The 23,019-nt window shown below is 43.2% G+C and overlaps 1 protein-coding gene across 1 annotated transcript in view; it reads left to right on the top strand.

Annotated features, from left to right (window-relative positions):
- The window catches only part of LOC311237095 (exosome complex component 10-like), a gene marked incomplete at both ends in the record, with an annotated part of 82,246 nt that overhangs the window by 9,916 nt on the left and 49,311 nt on the right, over positions 1-23,019 (top strand). Inside the window, 2 exons of the mRNA XM_084324901.1 lie at positions 20,407-21,748; positions 22,665-22,919. Coding sequence (XP_084181027.1) covers positions 20,407-21,748; positions 22,665-22,919 — 1,597 coding nt within the window. The remainder of the gene's footprint in view (positions 1-20,406; positions 21,749-22,664; positions 22,920-23,019) is intronic.

The raw sequence follows: 23,019 nt of genomic DNA, 5'->3' as shown, positions 1-23,019 counted from the left end.
CAAATCCTTAGTCGGGGACAGCCCTACCGTATACATATGTATCCACATCTGTACATATCTGCATATAATCCTTTTTACATGTCTGTAGATACTATATCTATATCTGTACATATCCCTTACCTACTCTTACGACATACGCTGCTGGCCAGTATGACTTACTACCATAGTGTCCTTATACCTGTATCACTATTAATACTACAACTCTGTACATAACTCTGATTAGCACTATTACTCAGTAGTACTCATTTATATCTTATATCCAGTTTAATTACATGTACATTGTATATTACTATTGCACTTTACTGTTACATTTGCACTCTGGTTGGATGCCAAACCTCTTTTCGTTGTACTGTAGTTGTGCTGTATAATGATCTAATCTAATCTGTACGTGAAATACATCAATATGCATCCAAAATACTGTATAACAAAAAATCCCTGTAAAAAAATATCTGCTGAATGAGTTTCCGAATGTCAATAAGACCATTGTTAAGACCATTGCAAATTTTCGCCCCAATCAAATAAGCCTCCTGTACCCTTTACTAATATAAATTTTATGTCCCCTTCCATTCATTTCCGAGCACATCTATACTGTATATTATTGCTCCTTCAGAATAAATTAACAATAAATAATACATAAAAAAAAAAAAAGTCAGCCCCATACTGTTGATTTTCCTCCTCCACATTAAAAAGGCATACAGTCTAGAGAAGAAGGTAAGAACATGTCCAAGTCCTTCTCCTTATGTTTGCTTTAAATTGCTCTATTCCTGCGATCTTCCAGCACACAATACGAGCACAGCTGAGGTGATTGTAGTCTTCTTACAAAAGGATAATCACCAAGGAAAGAGAAAGAATTCACACACATGTATTTGCAACATTGTGCTATATACTGTATGCTGTCCTTTTCCAGGTCAAATTCAGCAGTAACAAAAGGATAACTGGTCATAACTATAAGTGGCCTATATGTAACTAAAATTCCCGTTCTCCTTTTCTCCAGACTGTACACACAGTGGAAAATGGCTTGTGTGGGTCTTCCTCTCACAGTGTAAGGGTGACCTTCAAAGCCGACACGTAGTGCTGGTGACTCATGCAGTCAAACGTCCTGCTGAGGCCCCAAGCACAGAGCCTTACTATCCCAGCATACTTTTTGTGGTCTCTCTCTTTCTGTTTGTCTGCCCCCCCCCCCCCCCCGCCCCTCTTCCCCCCTCTTCAGACGCAATCACACTGTGAACCACAATGATGCAGACCACCCCGAACTTCCTGTAAGTCCTCTTCCTCTCGACGTCCCTCTCCCCAATGGCTAGCCCTTCTTTCGTCACTGATGTGAGTGAGTGAGTTTGCCGGAAGCCTCCTCAGGCTATCAGTGGAGGCGGCGTCAGCTTCTGCTGCGTGGGCAACTGAGGTTTGTCAGAGACACAGAGGCGACGCTGACAGTGTTATGTACAGTAGGCCTACGTGACTGTTTTGGTTGTATCGGGCCACATTGTCATAGACTTTACATTGGCCAGGGGGCCTTATTTGGTAGAACGCAGTGGGTTGATGTTTGAGCCTCTGTTATATTCTTGTTATGTTCTTTTCTGTCAGGTCTATTTATAAATCACCACATCTCTACTCTAGTTCAACATCTGTCTCTTCTCAACAAAGGGATATCGTTCTCCACTTGCTCGATGCAACCTCACTATAGGAAGTCTTTCCCTAGCTTTACATAAGAGGTGCTGTCAGGAACCAACGCAGTCTCATCAGAAAACGCAAATTAAGTATTAATCGACCGCAATCGAATGTACCTTATGTTATAGCCATATATAATATATTTACTTATTTGTATCGGTAAAAGACCAAAACAAACGCTGCAACCAGGAGTTGAACCAACAATCATTGCAGTCGTGGACGAGTGCTTTCACCACTATCTAACTATTATAGTTAAGAGGTAAGGTTAGTTTTAACATTTGCTTAATGGTGATGGCTAAGACATAAAGTTATGGTTAAGGTTAAGGTTCGATCCCCACTAGGGGAACATACAGGTTTAAAAGTCAGTTTAAAGGGGACATGCATTGCTATTCCTAGCACTATTTGGGCAACTTTACACAATTCCTGTGAGTCTATTGAACACATCTGTACGTTTATTTTCAAAAAAATGCATTGTTTTATATTTCTAATGAAGTACTCAAAAGCTTCATTTTCCAGCCTCAGGATTTCAGGCTGTTATTGGATGGGCTCCGCCCATAAGCACTTTGAAAAACAGTCACCCAATGCGAGTGGCAGACAGAGAGAGAAATAGAGAGAGAGAGAGAGAGGGGGAGAGGGAGGGAGAGAGAGAGGGACACGGAGCATAAAGTTATCTCTCCACTGCTTCCCCCGCGCGGTCCAGGTTGTGTGTGTAAATGCGTGTGTGTTTGTGTTTCACACACTCCTGCACCGCGGTCCCTCTCTCTCTCTCTCTACCAGGGAGAAGCCCTGCGCGTCAAATGCGTGTGTGTTTGTGTTTCACACACTCCTGCACCACGGTCCCTCTCTCTCTCTCTCTCTCTCTCTACCAGGGAGAAGCCTCGCGCATCAAATGCGTGTGTGTTTGTGTTTCACACACTCCTGCACCGCGGTCCCTCTCTCTCTCTCTCTCTCTCTCTACCAGGGAGAAGCCTCGCGCATCAAATGCGTGTGTGTTTGTGTTTCACACACTCCTGCACCGCGGTCCCTCTCTCTCTATCCCTCTCTATCTCTCTCTCTCCCTCTCTCTTTCTCGCTCGCTCGTTCTCTCTCTGCCTCGCTCTGTTTGAGGAAGTGAAGATATTTCCACTCGCTCTGCTGTCGCTGTCAACCATAGAGGGGGTGTTAGTTATGCAAATCAGTACCCTATTCACGTCAGCAATACCGTCAAATCAGAACAGCTTAGTTGAGTGAGGGAGGATCTCGTGAACTCGAGACTAGACTGATGAGTCAATATGATAATTAACGACACAGACCACATTGATATAACCCTCAATTGCTAGGAAAACATGCTAAACACTGGAAAAGGCTATTTATAATGCATGTCCCCTTTAAACAAAAGTTAACATTTTCTGAATATGTAATATGTACTTATTTGTAATACGTGTACACATGTTACATTTCCTATACAATGCGTAAATATATTACTTATGGTTATAACATAACACCTTTTTTTTCTGTGGTCGATTAGTGCTTGTGGCGTTGTTGGTTTGAGCAGCCACCCCTGCCCTGGGTCAAGATAATCAGACCTGGGCAGACGTGGCTGCACACGTGTTGCACATTGGGGTAATCTTGCCACTCTCTTCAGTAAACCGGTTTGTATTCACCATAATCTCTGCCTGTGTCTCTGTGTCGGAGAGCCCTGTAAAAAGCCACTTAGCTTAGTGTGGCAGGGTCTACTACTACAGTGCTTTATTTACACATTTTAAGCCAGATTTGGGCAAACATAAACTGTATCCTTCTCACGCAGATTATCACATTCGTATTCAGGGTAACCAGTCTTCGCCAGCTAAACAGCCCCGTATCTGAAATGAGACATAACTCTTCGCCAGTTAAACAGCCCCCTTATCTGAAATGAGACATAACTATCAGTGGTTTCAGTTTTTTGCTGCTGTTAATTTGAAGGGGTTGCCGTTTTGTGGTTCTGGATTCACGCCAACTCAATTGTGAAGATAACAAGATTCCCTCGAGTGGTCTCCCAGTGTTGCAAAGGAACACAAGTTTACATAACAGACGCGGGCCGTGTTTTCATTACGCCATTTGCAATTGTTCTGTGCCTGATTCAAGCCAGATGAAGACGGCAACCAAATTTTTTTTTTTATAAATCATGCAGAGTTGTTAGCGCCTGAAACTCCTAGAGGATGTGGCATCAGAGTAAAAAAGAATGGTGCATTTATATAGCGCTTTTATCCAAAGCACTTTTTCTTTACAATTTAATAGTACCCAAGTAAAAAAACAAAAAAGCGATATATGTTTTATAGGGCTGTCAAAGTTAATGCTTTAACTTTGGAGATTAATTTAAATTAATTAAAGCATTAAAATAAATTAATCTAGATTAATCTATGGAGTGAAAAATCTTCAATCTTAGCGCCGCAGATATAAGAAAGAGGTCTAGCTGAGTCAATGTTGATGGTTTTGTTGAACATTTGTATTTCAGAGAGAAACTGTATTCAAAGAAAGCTATTAAAATAGTCTTTGAATCTAAATATACTTTCTTTGTGTTGATTTTACATTAAGTACATGATTTTACTCAAGTAAATATCTGTTACAAGCTTCGGTCTTAAGTAGAAAAATGCTATTTTTAATTTAGATTAATCTAGATTAATTACAGAAAATTGTGAGATTAATTAGTAAAAAAAAGTATCTATTGACAGCACTGTTTTATGTATTCATTTCATTATCTGATAGAGTTGTGCCCTTCCTGATTACTTGTCGTACAGAACTTGTAAGTCGCTTTGGATAAAAGCATCAGCTAAATGACTAAATGTAAATGTAAATGTATTCATATTCATGTACTTAGTGTGTTAAATGTTGTACTTAAAGGGATAGTCCAGATTTGTGGACATAACGTATGCAATACTTACCAGTAGTGTAGTGGATGCAAAGCTATTAGCGCACTTACAGAGTCCTGTGGTCGGAGTTCTGGCCGAGTTCCGAGATAACTGGGAAGCTTTACAGGCAACTAGACATTTTTTAATCCACACCACAACATGCAGACAAAGGTCCTCCAGCATTTTAAAACATATTGTTGCCCATATGCACATGTCCATGCCTTTTTTATTCTATTTTTATTTTTACTTCTCCACTGTACTATAATTCTATGACCTGTACCATGTCTTGTACCTCCCCACCCCCATGCTGCTATGATGCCTGAATTGTCCCAAGGGGATCAATAAAGGAATATCTTATCTTATCTTAATACATCTGCTTTTTAAGAGCAACAAAATAGTGCCAAGTGATTGCAGAATCCATAGTGGTGGAGGACGAGGATTTTGTGTTAGAAATAATAGGAAACCCTTTTGCCTGCATGTTGTGATGTGGATTCAAACATTTTGCTTTCAAGACCTCATTTGCTTTCATTTAGCTTGGAACCCGGCCAGAACTTGGTACCACAGGGGCTTTGCTTCCACTACATTACTGTCAAGTATTTCATACAACTTACACAAATCTGAACTATAAGATGTGCTTATGGTGTATTTTTGGTTACTTTTGATTCCCAACCTAGTACACATTTGATTAGTTTACTAAAGTACAACCTAAATTTGGTAAACATCATTTTAAGTGTGCTTAGATTACACTCGCATCATATTAACGACTATCATACTAATCATGTGCTTTGAATGAGTGCATGAGAGCGCATAAGAAATACCAAAAACACACGGCAAGTATACTCTCAGAAAAATACATAGGGGTAGAAATATACTTAATATACTAAAAATATACTTTCAGTATAGAAAGGTATACACATTTGTATATACTCGGGTAGTAAGATACACTACAGAAACGAGCTGGCCTTGGTTTCCAGAAATGAAAGGTATTTCTGGACAACTGATGCTGTTGAGTCTAAACCGCTTTATAAAACTCATCGTCGCTGTCCCTCCCGTTTCACAATCAGACCACGCTGACCTCAAACAACGCGTTGGCAGTGAGCGCCGCTGCAGCGGCTCCGCGGCGGTGGAGTGTGTCTCGAGTGAAACGTCAGGAGAAGGAAATTAAGGACCTAGGAATCAAGGTCTTCCTCGTCCGGACGGCGGTGACGTACAGCCTGAGTTTGTGACCCCCAAACAATCACCTTTAACGGCGAATCAGCACGGCCATCTGAAGTACAGCGGATGCAGAGGCACGCCGCTGTGATCCAGAAATGACCTCAGCAGTACGGGGGCCTCTGAACACCACGCAGCATGACGGCAGAGCTCCAGTGTATACGGGGGCCTCTGAACACCACGCAGCATGACGGCAGAGCTCCAGTGTTGACATCTACTTCACGGAAAACACACACTTCAGTTTTATATTCACCCCACAAACCCCCCTCCCCTCTCCCATTAAGTGTTTTCTTGGATTGCTTTACGGTAACAAAAGCCTGTGCCATGAAAAGCAAGGCTTGGCCCGCCTGAGACTGTGTGAGTTTCGGCTTCTACTGTGACATAAGTCAAGTCAAGTCAAGTAATTTATTTATAAAGCACGTTTAAAAACTCAAGAGCCAACCAAAGTGCTGTACAATCGAAGCATAAAATCAATGTCCTAATATAAAATACACAAATACAAAAATACAAAAAGGCACAAGAGGACAAGACAGTACATTCAGAAAATAGGACAACAGTAGGCAACAAGCGGATAGAGGAGGACAAAGTACAGTATAGCACACAGGGGACATATGGGCAAGCGTGCTCGCCTGGAAATGTCTTGAGCAATTATCTACGTGGAACTCACTACATGGGAAGTAAGTGATTGAGGTGCATGCACTGCTATCCCTAGCGGAGGTTTTTATTGTTCTTTTAGATTTTTTTTTTTTTTTTTTTTTTACATTGGAAGAGGTTTTGAGAAATCACGTTGGCTGCTTGGTGGACTATGTTTAGCGTTCTTTCCAGTGAAAAGGGAGCTTGGATTAACAGTGTTTAATAATTATTTTAATAATTATTTAATTTGATCCTTAATTATTACACATTAACTGCCACGCTTATATCCATCAATGTATGATCACTGCCACCAGTCTAAGCCTATGGAGATGTTCACCTTCTTTGCAGGGCTATAACTTTTTAAATTGTATTGCTAAATTGACATTACTATGGCCCATTCAACATCGATTATCTATCGTTCAGGATGTAGGAACGTTATACTTTTTCATTCATATATTCATACGAAAATACCGTCTAGAATATAAGTATGTTTTTATCGTTTTCTGCAGTAATTCCTAGAACGCTAGTTATAGGCCTAAACACATAATATAGATTATCGATTGCAGTTTATTCGCGATACACGCTATATTAAAAAATCCAACTGAATGCGATCCTAAACGTTATGACTCATCATGCGTGGATGAAAGGGGGGGGGGGGGGGTTGTTTATAATTCCGTGATCGTCAGTAAATGCTTTATGTAGTATGGGTGATATATTGATCAGAGCGGTTTGCATTGAAAAGAAAAAACAATCAAGCTGAAAGTAATGTTACTGTCCTCTTACCGTTCGCCGATGAGACTGGAGGAAAAAGATCCCACTTATTTGACGTCGATCAACTAGATCCATTTCCGGTTTGTATGGCGCAATAAACGCCCAAATCATATCGATTATTGAGTTATGGCAGCGATCCATACACGGATGTGTGTCTAGAGTCCTGCAACAATATGTGACTGCCGGACGGATTTCCCTCTTGCATCAAGATCACCAGAGATCCATTTCCGGTTGTAACTCGCCCGATCATCCACCAGGCGGCGGTATTGAAGCGTTGCATGGTTGTGCCGAGTCCCACTGTCTCAGCCGAGGCTGGGTGGCGGAATTATGAATACCATGGCGAAAAAATTAAATATGATCTCAATAACGTTGTACGCCGTGGATTGGCGGAATTCGCATGATCAGCAAACCCGTCGTAAGCCGTTTATGGCGGTGGATGTATAATAAGGGTCTGTTCGCTCAGGAGTGACGCATGAGAGGACATGCATGACCCGCTCTCTAATAACCATGTTTCTTTTTTTATATTCCCACCAAAGGGTAACATTGGAGAATAAAATCAAAGTAAATCATGGACTTTTCCAACCAGTATATTTGCTGCTGATGCCAGTTGACATCACCCATTTAGCTATAGGCCCACATTAGTGTGAGGGCTCAGCTCACGTTAGTGTGAGGGCTCAGCCAACTTGGGTATTTCAATCAGGATGAATATTACCAGTATAAAAATAGGCTATCAAATCACAGATCAAATAGGGGCCAACAAGCCATTAACATACGACACCTCGCTCTGAGAGAGAGAATCTCTGCACACCCAAGACAACAAAAGTCAATAATAAAGTCCCTCCCAAGTGCTTAAATTTTTTTTTGATGTACAAATGTATCCCTCTGATAAATAACAAACAGTCCCTCATCAATGACGGAGAAGCGATGTCTTTTCAAGTAACCACATGCTTCGTCGGACCGCTGCCAGTTTCCTGTTTGATGTGAGACTATTTTCGTTGCTTAACCCCGCACACAGACGAGACAAACATTCCCTTGTTGTCTATACAGTTTGCTCCGGTCCGCGGGTCATACGTCTTAGCGAAGACAACATCCCCTCCGAGGACCCCGAGAGCTCATCACTCCAGTCGGCCCGCGGCTCGAGATATACACACACACACACGTGCACGTGCACGTGCAACGCACGTATAGCAATGGAACACAGAACCCACAGCAACTTGATTTTATTTTATATAAATAGTTTACTTTTAAGTGTTTTGAGGGGGGAGGTCAAAGCTGTGGCTCTCTGCCAGCGCACACAGAGAGAAAGGCCAGTGTTAGTAGCTCTGCTGTGACACCCTGATGCCTTGCAGACTGGACCAAGGAGTGATGTCAGGCTGTGTGGAAACTAGGATGAGCCTTACAGAGCAAAGCCTTACAGAGTAAAGGACTGACTGACAAACAACATCTGTCTCTTGCTCTCTCTCTCTCTCTCTCTCTCTCTCTCTCTCGTGCTCTCTCTCTCTCTCTCTCTCTCTCTCTCTCTCTCTCTCTCTCTCTCTCTCTCTCTCTCTCTCTCCTTCTTTTATAGTAGTTTCCCATTTAGACTGTAAATCCAGTCCCCATGTTTTGTGTTACAGATAGAGATACAAAGATTAAAAGAATGAGAGAGGGGGGGGGCAGAGAGAGAGAATGAGAGACACATGCATCCATGGCTGTCATGGAGGCAGGGGGCGTTCTCATGTTGATTGGCAGAGGAGGAACACAGAGGCATCTTTGACCATTTGTCTGCTGTGGATCGTTTACCATTAGAAAAACAACCATCCAAAACACCAGGGAGGGGAAGAAAGCGGTAATTCGATGCGTTCAGAATAACAAACTGAGGACGGCTTGGCAATAAGGGCCTGTGCGCGTGAAGTTTGTGAGTGTGCATGTGTGTACGCATCCGTTGGATGTGAGCGTGTATGGATGCAGTGTCTGTGAGTGCATGTGTGAACCCATGCAGTGTTTGTGAGTGTGTATGTGTGTACACATGCAGTGTTTGTGAGTGTGTATGTGTGTACACATGCAGTGTTTGTGAGTGTGCATGTGTGTACACATGCAGTGTTTGTGAGTGTGTATGTGTGTACACATGCAGTGTTTGTGAGTGTGCATGTGTGTACACATGCAGTGTTTGTGAGTGTGTATGTGTGTACACATCAGGCCATGTGAGCGGATCGGAGCGTGAGCGGCGCGGGGCGCGGAGCGGGCGGTTTTGACGTGAGCGAGGAGTGGGTTTTAAAATGGGTCGGCGCGACGTCCGGAGCGAGAGTTCTCCTCCGCTCCAATCCACTCCAGGTCGCTCACAGTGGTTTAACACTGTTGATGTAATATACATGCAGTACAATGCCAAAGCAACAGATGGCGATGTACAAACATGAAGGCCATTTTCAACCAATGAGAAGGGTGAACCTGTGATATCCGGTTCAGGCTTTGTCACTGTAGAGACGCCCACACTCACTCCTGTTAGAAAAAGTATCGACGCCATTGTTGTTGACGTTAGCTTACATGCTAACGTTAATGGCAGCGACCATAGCATTGTGGCTCGGCTAGCCTATCATCGCTTAATATAGCTAGTGAATGGATAAACAACGTTATTTAACATTGCAGAATGGGTACAATTACAATGCGGCTCAATACAAACAATTGTTAAGGGGCCCAGGGGGTATAGACTGTTGTAGTTTGGGCTAATTTAGACCATGCTCCAAAAAAAAAAAAAAAATCTGCCGAGCGATCTGGCGCAGGGCTCGATTCAAGGTGAGCGGGGAGCGAGCGGAGAGCGACTTGGGGGCGGGGTCAACATGATCGATTAGCGGAGCGGACCAAGCTTTAAAGAGCGAAGAGCGGATTTCTCGGCCGCGCCGATCCGCTCACGTGGCCTGGTACACATGCAGTGTTTGTGAGTGTGTATGTGTGTACACATGCAGTGGTTGTGAGTCACATAAATATTAACTGAGTGACCTTTTGATGAAACCCCACCAACACACACACAGTTACTCTATCACACACGTATTGTCTCTCTCTCTCTCTCTCTCTCTCTCTCTCTCTCTCTCTCTCTCTCTCTCTCTCTCTCTCTCTCTCTCTCTCTCTCTCTCTCTCTCACAGGGGTGTATTTTGGGCCCTATACTGTTTATTTGATATGGGGGTGGGGCTGTCATCGTGGTACAGAGTTAGACAGTTGACAGCTGAGGGTAAGAAGCTGTTCCTGAGCCTCCTTGATTCCTATAGCGCCTCCCAGAGGGGAGGTTTTTCTCAGTCTCCTCAGGAAGAAGAGGCGCTGGTGAGCATTCTTGACCAGTGATGAGATGTTGATGGTCCAAGAGAGGTCCTTGGAGATGTGGACACCCAGGAATTTGAATCTAGAGACACACTCGACCTCCGTCCCGCTGATATGGACGGGGCATTCGCGCCAGCTCTGGTCTTCCTGAAGTGCAGAATTCTTGGTTTTCTTGGTGTTGACAGCAAGGTTGTTGTCAGCGCACCAGTGCCGCACCACGCCGCCAGGTGCTGGACTTCCTCCCTGTAGGTTGAGTCATCGTTGTTTTTTATGAGGCCCACCACTGTGGTGTCATCTGCAGACTTGATAATGGTGTTGGTGCCATGTACAGGAGTTCAGTCGTGGGTGAAGAGTGGGTAGAGAAGGGGGCTCAGCACACAACCTTGTGTGACACTGGTGTTCAGGGTGAGGGTGGAGGAGGTGAGATTGTCTATCCTAAAAAACTGGGGTCTGTTGGTTAGGAAGTCAAGTATCCAGCTTCAGACAGAGGGGTTAATGTCCAGGTCCTTAGTTTCCATGAGGTCAACAAGTTGGGGGATGAACTTGAAGGGGATGATGGTGTTGAATGCTGAGCTGAAGTCGATGAACAACATTCTGACATACCGTACTTTTCGCACTATAAGCCGCACCGGGCTATAAGCCGCAGCAGCTAAATTGAATGATGTGTACATATATAAGCCGCACTGGACTATAAGCCGCATGTGTTTTAATGTTTAATTACCATAATAAGGAGTGGAGCCTGCAGCTTAATTTGACTCAACACGGGAAACCTCACCCGGCCCGGACACGGAAAGGATTGACAGATTGATTGCTCTTTCTCGATTCTGTGGGTGGTGGTGCATGGCCGTTCTTATATTGAGCTTTAAGTTCCCACCTCTACAGAGAATGACTCCCATTGGGACACAATACTGTCGGACAAATAACAAGAATTAACTCATTTGTATTAAGTTTAGCAAATAAGGGAACAGATAAATAACATTTCAATGCAGTAAAAAAAGCAATATTTCGATTTTCGGGTTTTGTCCACATATAAGCCGCACCGTTATATAAGCCGCAGGGTCGAAAAATGGGGGAAAAAGCCGCGGCTTATAGTCCGAAAAGTACGGTAGGTATTGCACTCATCCAGATGGGAGAGGGCGGAATGTAGCGCTGAGGAGATGGCGTCCTCCATGCCCCTGTTCTCACCGTAGGCAAATTGGTGTTTATCCAGTGAGGGTGAAAGGCCAGATTTGAGGTGAGCCAGGACCGCCCTCTTGAAGCACTTCATGATGATTGATGGGGGTGAGTGCAAGGAGTTGCAGAGGAGTGTTTCGGCACTGGCGGGGTGGAGGTGGTTTTGAAGAACACTGGGACAACTGGCTTCTCTAACAGGTTGAAGATGTCAGTTAATACCTCAGTCAACTATAGAGGTCCGATATAGACCATCCAGATATAAACCATTGTTATACACTGTTAGCAAGTTGTGCTCACTTTTCTTTTGAAGGAAATGAGTCAACAGTTCTTCTTTCTTTCTCTTTCCTTTCATTATTGGTACCTTGACTTTACTTTCTTGGGGAATAACTGACTGAAAGGGTATATTAGGGCTCCAGCACCAGGATTAGCCACATTTGGAGACAAATCCTAGTGCAAGGGCGGACTAAATCATTTGCACCTTTGAGAGGGGGGCGGGGCCGCAGAGAGCCTCCAATATTTTATACGTATTACTTAGAAATGTAAAATTGCTGGCAAAAACACACCTTTCATTAGAAGTGTTTAGAGGGCCCTCCCCACACTGGGCCGTGGGTAGTAAGTTCCACAGTACCCCCACCATGATGCCCCTGCGCGCGCACACACACGCACACACACACACACACACACACACACACACACACACACACACACACACACACACACACACACACACACACACACACACACACACACACACACACACACACACACACACACACACACACACACACACACACACACACACACACACACACAAACAAACATCCCAGTCATTATCATCAGCCAATGCTCTCTGGAGAAGACAGAGAGGAGAACATTATAGAGGAGAGGGAAATGGAAGAGAGGAGAAGATAGAGAGGAAAGGAGAGGGGGGGAAGGAGAGAGGAGGGAGAGGAGGAGTCATAGAGGTGAGGACATAGAAAAGAGAAGTCTAATGGAAACCTAGACAGGTGAGAGAGGGTTTCAATTCAGGTCAGACTCATGTTTTGCTGCTTGCGCCTGCAAAGCAAGCCAACTTCAAGGCAATCATGTTGGCTTCCGATAAACAACAGTCACACACACATGACCCTGCTTTGTTTAATCCTACCAGCCAGGGCCAGCCGCCATGCCACAAGCCTCCTGAAACCTGTGTGAACATATAATGTATCTATAAAGTATAGTGAAGCTATGTTAAAAAAGAACAACCTCTGAGACCAACATTGACCCATTTATCATTGTCTTTTTAGGGGGGGGTGGTCTATAGGTGGAGATAGTCAAAATGTCAATCCACCCTCCCCACCCAACACCCTCCAATGTACAGTTTCTTCCCCTTCGGATGTATATTCTTTTATGATCTAATTTTCGACTTTGGCTAACCTCGGTGCACTGCAGATAATCGGACTATAAGGCTAACCTGCGTCCTGCGCAACCATGTGGTCAAGGATCAACTTTGAGGCCTCGGTTTTGGAGCATGTAGACACAGGGGCGGGGGAGGGGTTCATGGACGCGGACGATTCAGTACGTTTCAGGGGAGGTTTGGACACAAGCCACTCGGGTTCTTGGAATTGTTTCCCGATCTCTTGGAGGGGATTTTGAAACCTTTTTCCGATCGTAATTGGAAGAGTGAATTCAGCTGTTGCTCAAAGTTCTTGACAAGCTCAAGGAGTGAAGGCGAATGGAAAGATTCTGAAGCGATGTGAGAACTTCACACCAGGTTTCTGTACGGCGGCGGGAATGAACCCAGAGCCCACTGGAAAACAGGCAACCTATAATGCCTTTCAGCAACCTCTGTCTTCGGTTCACATAATTACGCTGACAACCCCTTGTGAAATCCGCATACACATTTGCATTACTGCGGTGCAGGTCAGCGGAGAAAAATGACTGTACACCATGAATGACTTTGGGATTACCCCTTCTGAAATCAATAACAAAGAATGTGGAAAATACGATCAAGTCAAACTCGATTAAGGGTCACTGAGCCAGTCGTGACAAAATGAAATTAGGAACAAATAAAGATCAACCTCGTTAGAGGTTTTTTTCCCACCCGTTGAGACGCGTGGAGCAGGATCCTGCTGGAAGAGAGCGTTCACATGTGTTTAAATTCAATAAGCTTAGATCACATTTCACAACCACTCTATTTAGGGAAAGCAACGGAGTCTAGAGTTGATTTATTAATTTCCTGACCATTTCTCTCTCTCTCTCTCTCTCTCTCTCTCTCTCTCTCTCTCTCTCTCTCTCTCTCTCTCTCTCTCTCTCTCTCTCTCCTATTTGGCACCCCGGGGGGAAACACGCCCCAAAAAAGGACACATCTCAGTGAAAAACGTGTGTGTGTGTGTGTGTGTGTGTGTGTGTGTGTGTGTGTGTGTGTGTGTGTGTGTGTGTGTGTGTGTGTGTGTGTGTGTGTGTGTGTGTGTGTGTGTGTGTGTGTGTGTGTGTGTGTGTGTGTGTGTGTGTGTGTGTGTGTGTGTGTGTGTGTGTGTGTGTGTGTGTGTGTGTGTGTGTGTGTGTGTGTGTGTGTGTGTGTGTGTGTGTGTGTGTGTGTGTGTGTGTGTGTGTGTGGAATTGTGCGTACATTTCTCAGAGCAGGAATGTGATCCACTCTGTCTATTTTGGCTTTGGACAAATCACAATTGGCTTTCTCTTTACGTATTGGCAGGATATGGAGCCTTTTGAAGATGTTGAATTTATAAGCGGCTGCTATTATAAGCGCTGGCAAAGTGGCGTAAGCCTGTTGTTGTTTGATGGAGTACAACTATAAATCCACCAGACATAACCTATACTCCCAGTTACGTCTTAGAGGTAACATTATCCACTAAGAATAGCTGCCATTTTGACTGGATAATTAGTGGAACATGGAATAGTGTTGTTAATATTTTCCAAGTGAAAGTGGGATAGATATCCAGTCATCACAGCTGTATTGGCATCATCGCTTGAAGCCCCTACATTACCTGCACACATAAGAAAACGTCCCTACCAGTTATTATAGTTAACTTAACACAATTAAACTAAATTGTTAAAATTATAAACTACTGTAGTAAACTAGAAACGTATGTCCTTACAAAATTAACAAAAATAAAATAAAAGATTACAGAACATTTATTTAGGTTTAGTCTTTGGTGCATAATGTTAATTGAGACTGGGATGCTACATGACTGTGAGTCAATTGTCTTCACCAAGTGATGTGTTTCTGTCACATAATACCTATTCTGAACTTCTTAAATCTGGCCCCTGATACATATAAACAAATACTGAAACTACTAAAAACTCAACTAAAACCAAACAATTTCAAACAATACAAACTAAACTGAAACTATAGCAAACCCACCCTGGAAACTAACTGAAACTAATAATTAAAAACGATGTGGGAAAGAAGGAAGCATATATCATTTACATTTACATTTAGTCATTTAGCTGACGCTTTTATCCAAAGCGACTTACAAGTTCTGTACGACAAGCCATCAGGAAGAGCACAACTCTATCAGCTGAGTAACAATGTTCATCAAAGTGTTGAGTGCTACAGTGTAGGTTAGTTTATTAGGACAAGTGCATGACAGTATGGTTAGTTAGGGTTAGATTTTTTTTTTTTTTTTAATTCAGATAATGGTTGAAGAAGTGAGTCTTTAGTCGACGGCGAAAGATTGGACGTGTTTCGGCTGTCCTAACTGGGGTGGGTAGTTCATTCCACCATTGTGGGGCAAGGACTGAGAATAGGCGACTTCTCTTTGATGACCCTCCCGGAGCTTGGATAGGAGTAGGTCTGAGGCGGCCAGAAGATGCAGAGCGTAGGGGTCTTGAGGGTGTGTAGTTAGAGACCATTGACCGGAGGTAGGCGGGAGCAGTTCCCTTTGCCGCACGGTATGCTAGGTCAAGGGCCTTGAAGCGGATTCGTGCAGCAATGGGGAGCCAGTGCAGGTCCCTAAGAAGTGGGGTGACATGGGCCGACTTCGGTAGGTTTGAGATCAGGCGGGCCGCTAATATATATTAGCTGTTACGATCTCTGTTTAACAGTACTGTATATTTGCATATCTTGTATGTCACAAATGTAACAGTACTGTATACCTGTATGTCATGTATATCAGAAATGTCAAGATATAATCTGTATGTTGCGTATGTCATTAATGTCATTATGAATTGAAAATGGGGGACCCTGATGTAAACACGATGAACGTCTTTCTCTGGTCTGCATCCCCTTAACAATTGTATGTATTGAGCTGTACTGTACTGTACCCATTCTGCAATCTGTTAATAAAGTTTTCAATCAATAAATCAATCAATCAATCAATCAATCAATCAATCAATCAATCAATCAATCAATCAATCAATCAATCAATCAATGTATCTTATTGTCTAACTCCAGGGTAGATGGCAAATAATGATGGCTAATTTCCCAAAATGTTGGCGTTTTCCTTTAAGTAACTTCCTTTATGTCACTACCTAGGATGGCTTAGACTAGAGTAGACGACAGAGTACAGCAACTTGCAATGGGCCTAGTCTACAAGATACACTACACGACTAAGGTACCCATGTACATGTCAAAATACTTCCCAAAGGTCAGTGAATACCACGACCACAACACCAGAGGGAGCTCCACAAATCATGTTAAACCCAGATTCGGCTCAAACAAGGGACTAAACACGTTTCGCAATTATGCCACATCAATGTGGAACGCCCTACCCAAAGCTGTAAAGGAATGTGAATCACTACCCACTTTCAAAACCACTCTCAAAGAGCACCTACGGGAGACTGCAATTCGAAACTGGCCCCTGTAAATGTCCTAACCCAACCCCCTCCAATGTACAGTAAATGTCCTAACCCAATAATACACAAGACCCTCTTCTTGGGACCAAGTAAGGTTTCGTCGATATTCTAATGTACAGTTTCAGTCAGTCAGAGCAGCATGAAGGAGGTACAGGTATGAGAGGGGAGGTACACGTATGCATACCTGTTCATTCACTGTTCATTGTGTACCTTCACTGTCTGCATCCACCTTGTTTTATTTATATTTTATGTTTATATATTTTCACGTTTAAGATAAACATGATGTTTTCCATTCATGTCTTGATTTTTTTTTTTTTTTTTTTTTTTTGTGTGTGTCTTACATACAGATGTATGCCCAGCCCATATGGGCTTACAAGACACATAGCAATAAGTATATAATAATATACTTTACCAATTACTTAACAAATGACATATAGACCAAGATGGCCATAAGAAAATACAAGAAAATACAATAAAACGTAATATAACACAAGCTGTACTCAATGTAAATAAACAGAAAAACAAGATGAATTCAAATACAATTATATAGGATACAGTGTGTTTTGTCTCAAGTGCCATGCCTTCTCCAAAGATCCTGCAAAACCGAAGATGTCCTCCACAAAAAAACAACTCAACATACAACTCTCAGACTGCCAAAACAAATCTGGATTTACAATTATAATGGATAATTTTTTTTATTTTTTGCCGGAAATAGAAATGTGTGATCGCTGGTAGTTCACGTTTTTGTGGGAATAGTGTCACCGTGTAGCTAAATTACTCAAAATGTCGGAGGTTATTGTAGGTCAAACATGTTTGTCAAGTTTGGTGAAAATTGGACAGAGGTGAAGATTGGAGAAAGAGTTCACATCACTTCCTGTTTACCATGCGTCTTTTGAAATGCAATCTGGTAGTCATACAGTTTGATCAATGAATTATCCTAATCACATAGAAGACCTTGATGCCTAGACGTTTTGTGAGAATCAGATGAACAGACAGGAGGAGTAAGGAAAACCCAATCTGGTGTATTTGTACGTGTCTGTATGACAGATTTGTTTCCCACAAGTATTCTAGATATAATTTCTGTGACTGCACAACAAACGGATCAGAGACACGCTCATTTGAACATTGAAAGTTTGGCCAAATGGGGGCGCTACAAGAAATGTCATGGGGTCAGCAAAATCAAAAGGGGTCTAGGGGTCATGAATGTGTACAGTAAGTTTATAAAAGCTATATAAGCTTTTCCCTACACCTATTTAGACACATACAAATTATTATTATTGATTTCTATGTATACCTACTTTGTAAAGAAGAAGGTAATGACCAGAATAAACAAACTATGGCCCTTGACTGGCACCAAAAGGAGGGAACACATCACCCCCGTGCTGGCCTCCCTCCATCTGCTCCCTGTCACCCTGATAATAGATTTTAAAATCCTCCTTTTTGTTTTTAAGGCAATGACTGGCGTAGCCCCCCCTGTATATCAGACCTCCTAACCCCCTACTCAGCCCCCAGTTCCCTTAGAATCATCCAACATGGCCCTCCTGACTGTCCCTCGCACTAAGTCTAAAACTTGAGGTGACCGCTCATTTGCAGCAGTGGCCCCCAGGCTATGGAATTATCTTCCCCCAGACATAAGATCTGCTCCCTCTATGGATGCTTTTAAATCCCGCCTCAAAACCCACCTCTACCCCATAGCATTTGGCTAGGACTAATCCCCGCTCCCTTACCATTCTCTCTACAATGGTCTCTGTCAGCCTAGTGCTTACTCTGTCCCCCTTGTGTTGCTGTTCTGTGTTCTGTACAGTGTCCAGTTACTTTATCGTCATTCCCTGTGTCTTATGTCTTACCGTACTGTCTGTTGCATAGTCCTACTGCCATCTTACTATATTGTCTGTATCATTTGTTGTATACTATAGGCTACTCCTAGTGTCTTGTGGTCCTACTCTATTGACTGTCCATCCTGTCTTTTGTCATGTTGTATTCTCCTCTGTTACACTGTGTGACTATGTCTATAGTTTTACATTTTGTAGTTACTGTACAGCACATTGGTCGGCTCTTTGAGCTTTAATAAATTAATACTTGACTTGACTTGACTTAAAGTAAACTATGTTTGAAAAGATTTGAATAAAAACTACTCTGGTTATCACATTCACACAAAATATCTACCACCGTGGATGTGTTCGGGGTTATAATGACTACAGAAATGAGACCGGTGAGAATGGATGAAAATGTAAGCCTCTATAATTGTATTTAGTATTTAGCCACCAGGTCGGATGAACAGGAGTTCTGCTGAACTACATTACAGCCACCAGGTCGGATCAACAGGAGTTCTGCTGGACTACATTACAGCGCAAATGAAGCCTTTATTTTTTTATTTTTTTTATTGATCTTTTCCCCCCTTCTTTTTCCTCCAATTTCCTCCCATCCCAATGTTAGTCGTTATGCCAATTCCCAATCCCCTTCCTGGTCGCTGCGCATTTACCCCCCACATTCAGTCTGGGAGAGTGGAGGCTATCACGTGCTTCCTCCGACACACGTCTAGCCAATCAACCGCTTCTTTTCACCTGGCAGCGCGGACTCTCACTGAGAGCGTGTAACGTGTGGAAGGATCACACTACCGCCCTTAGATCCTATCCGCGCTTAGCAGGCGCCCCGACCGAACTGTACGAGTCGCTGTTTACAACGACCCGGACCCACCCCGCCAGCTTCTCCCACCCTCTAATACTGCCAATTGTATTAGTGTGAACGGCCAGCCAAGCTGGTGACAACCCCGGAGCTGTGAGCTGGATTCGAACAGGCAAATTCGAACAGGCGAATCCAGCGTCTCCGGGGTTGGTGACGAACGCAATCTCCGCTACGCCACCTGACCGCCCGCAAATGAAGCCTTTCTAAACAAAACTTGCTTTGCCAACAAAAACAACTTCACGCTCACTGTTAGCATGGGATGTTAACCCTATCCTTGCTTCTTCAAAACAAATCCACGTGGGATGCTGTCGGGGGTGAGAACAAATGGCAAACGGAAATGTGGTCTTAGTTTGAGAATTATGCTAATCGTCTTGGCAATGGTTTATTTACAGTTTACTAATGTCTCTAACAATTTATACAGTATGTTATTACATAGAACTTTACATTTTGGGGTTTTAAATAAGGCAGTATATTGGATGTTATTATGTAGAACTCTACATTTTGGGGTTTTAAATAAGGCAGTATATTGGATGTTATTATGTAGAACTCTACATTTTGGGGTTTTAAATAAGGCAGTATATTGGATGTTATTATGTTGAATGCTACATTTAGGGAGTTTAAATAACACAGTATATTGGATGTTATTATGTTGAATGTTACATTTAGTAGACAGTATTGTAGAGGAGCCAAAGCTATATATTTAGGTTATTGTATTATATGAATGTTTATATGTTTATTTTTATAACCTTACATTGAAACGGCATTAGGAATATTGATTGGATTTATATAAAGTCATTGAACCGTATTATTTGTCATAATAGAACATTCTAGAACATTCGTGATGTCACAGTATGATGTCATAGTCAAACATTTTAGACCATTTGTGATGTCACAGTATGATGTCATAATGGAACATTCTAGAGCATTCGTGACGTCACAGTATGATGTCATAATCAAACATTCTAGAACATTTGTGTATCTATATATATTCAACAATTCTCTCTCATTGTGCATCTTGAAACAGTGCGCAGCAGTACTGAACAGATAGACTAAACAACATAGATTGAAGCCTGCCTACCGTTTTGCTGTGGAAAGAGCCGGCAAGTTGATTTACGGCTTTCAGGTGAGGAGGAATTACATGTGTCGAGTCGGCTGTGATTTTGGAGACTGGGAAAATACAGTTTTCTTACCTTGTAGTAGTGACGTGAATATTTAGGAAAATAGCTTTAGGATCACTTCTGTAAAGAAAGACTTCACTGTGGAAGAGAAATAAACCATTTGGATATCTTTGTTTTACACACTTTGTTTTTACAGCAGCCAACAGCCCGTCATGCCTGTAGGGTTTGAGACTCCCAAGATCGATGTGTCCAGCTGGAATCGCAAGGGCTCAGACTCTGGATCTGGCCGTGGCCAGATGTTCAGACTGCTCCATGCCAATAACATTATCAGGCCTCAAATGAAATTCAGAGAAAAGGTCGACAACAGCAACACGCCCTTCATTCCGAAGATCTTCATCAAGCCCAATGCGATAAAGCCCCTTCCCTCCTATTTCACCAATAAACAAATCCATAAAGAGAGATGTGAGGACTTGGATGTCCCCGCCGCCCTGGCCGACTTAATCCACCAACAGAGGACGCAAGAACACGTGGAGGACATGTTTGCTCATCCATACCAGTATGAATTGGATCATCTCACAGTACCAGACAAACTACTTCCCAGGCCTGAGCCAGAGCTATACAGACCCCTGGTGGAGACCAAGTGCTCTTTCATCGACACTCTGGAGAACCTGGTGGCCCTGAACGAGAAGCTGTGCAAGACGTCTGAATTTGCAGTGGATCTGGAGCACCACTCATACAGGAGTTACCTGGGCATCACCTGTCTGATGCAGATCTCAACCAGAGAGGAGGACTTCATCATAGACACCTTGGAGCTGCGTAGTGAGATGTACGTCCTGAACGAGGCCTTCACAGACCCTGCTATCATCAAGGTGTTGCACGGTGCCGACTCTGACATCGAGTGGCTCCAGAAGGACATGGGCCTCTACGTGGTCAATCTGTTCGACACGCACCAGGCCAGCCGCGCCCTCAACCTGGCCAGGAACTCCCTGGACTACCTGCTCAAACACTTCTGCAACGTGGACTCCGACAAGCGCTACCAGCTGGCTGACTGGCGTATTCGGCCGTTGCCAGATAAGATGGTCCAGTACGCCAGGGCAGACACCCACTATCTCCTCTACGTCTACGACCGTATGAGAGTGGACCTGTTGGACAAGAGCAATGGCCAGCCTGGCCTCCTGCAGAGTGTCTGGAACAAGAGCAGAGACATCTCCCTCAAGAAATACTTGAAGCCAATCTTCACAGAGGGGTCATACCTGGAGCTGCAGAGGAAGCAGAAGAGGGTGTTCAACACCCAGCAGTTGACTGCCTTCAGGCTGCTGTTTAACTGGAGGGACAAGCTGGCCAGGCAGGAGGACGAAAGCACCGGATATGTCCTACCCAATCACATGATGATGAAGATATCTGAGGTGCTGCCAAAGGAACCTCAGGGCATCGTCGCTTGTTGTAATTATGTCCCCCCGTTGGTGAGGCAGCAGGTCAACAAACTCCATTTATTGGTACAGCAGGGGAGGGACATCCTATTTACCCCCTTGAATGCCGCCACCCACTTCAATGATAGAGCTCTCATATTTGCATAAACCACATCTTAAATTATGGCTATGTGTCTAATGTGGCTGTCGCTTATCAATGACTTGTTTGCAGTCAACATTGTCAAAACGGATTGTTTTTTAATCGGTTAATTTCCGTTTTATACCATTTTGAAAAACTCTAGTTTCTTGAAACTTCCAGAAGATTTCAGAAGATTCTGTGATAAACGGCCTTTACTGTAATACACAAAACACGTTGTAATTTTTCGGCCTATTTATGAATAGTTTTCAAATAAACGCTAGATTATCGATAGTATATGTGTACTTATGCACGCTATAGAAGCTGGCTGAAAAATCGATTCTCTTATTTCCTGATCGCACACACACACACACATACACACATATGGCACACAATGATATATAGGTGAAAATAGCTCTGATTATCCCAATAATGGTAAAATAGATTCCTTACCTCAGATCAGATGTTCTCCAAAAGGATTATTCCAATCCCTGATCGCCATTCCAAATATCGATCGCGTTTATTGATCCAACGCTGGGTGCTCGAACACATTATTCCACGCTGTTCTGCGGGACCACAAAGACTGCAATCGGCCCGGGTTACTTGCCTGACAAGTAAAATGTGGATTCCGGACTCTTTTTTTCCCATGCGTTTCATTCAATCGATTCCAAAGGGGTGCAGTACCATCCGGGAGACGATAGGGGGTGGTATTTTCCCAATGGAGCTCAGAGAGAGTTTGCAGTGGTAACGTGAGGCTAGATTGATGAAATATGAATGGAAATTGCTAATAAAAAAATAACGATAAAAAATTGCATATCTCATTCCTGGCACTCAACGGTTGGCATGAAATAACGAGTTATCTCGTCCGTGGCACTCAAAGTGTTAAGGCTGAAATTGTTACTCAGTCAGAATAAGAAAGGTCTCACACCAGTAAAGAAGCCGGAGATGACCTTATTTGGCCCTCATGATACTTCCAAGGTCTTGGAGAGTGAGTTCCCCCTCGCCTTTCCACATGAACCAGCCCCTATCAAGCAACCAACACTCTTCATAGAAGACGACAACATAATAGAGGTTGACGTGCAAAAGACTAAATTGCCTCTTCGCTACAGCCAGATCCAGACAGGCAAGGCTATGAACCCAGGACAAAGAAGAACCTCTGAGGGAGTTAGATCTGGATCTCGACATGCTCCCGGTCGAGCGAGCTTTGGGAGTCCCGTGGTGTACTGAGAGCGACAACTTCAAGTTCAAGATTGTCCTACAAGAA

This window comes from Notolepis coatsorum, assembly GCF_963971535.1.
Source record: "Notolepis coatsorum genome assembly, chromosome: 11".
Taxonomy (NCBI): domain Eukaryota; kingdom Metazoa; phylum Chordata; class Actinopteri; order Aulopiformes; family Paralepididae; genus Notolepis; species Notolepis coatsorum.
This window is presented reverse-complemented; position numbering and strand designations above follow the sequence as displayed.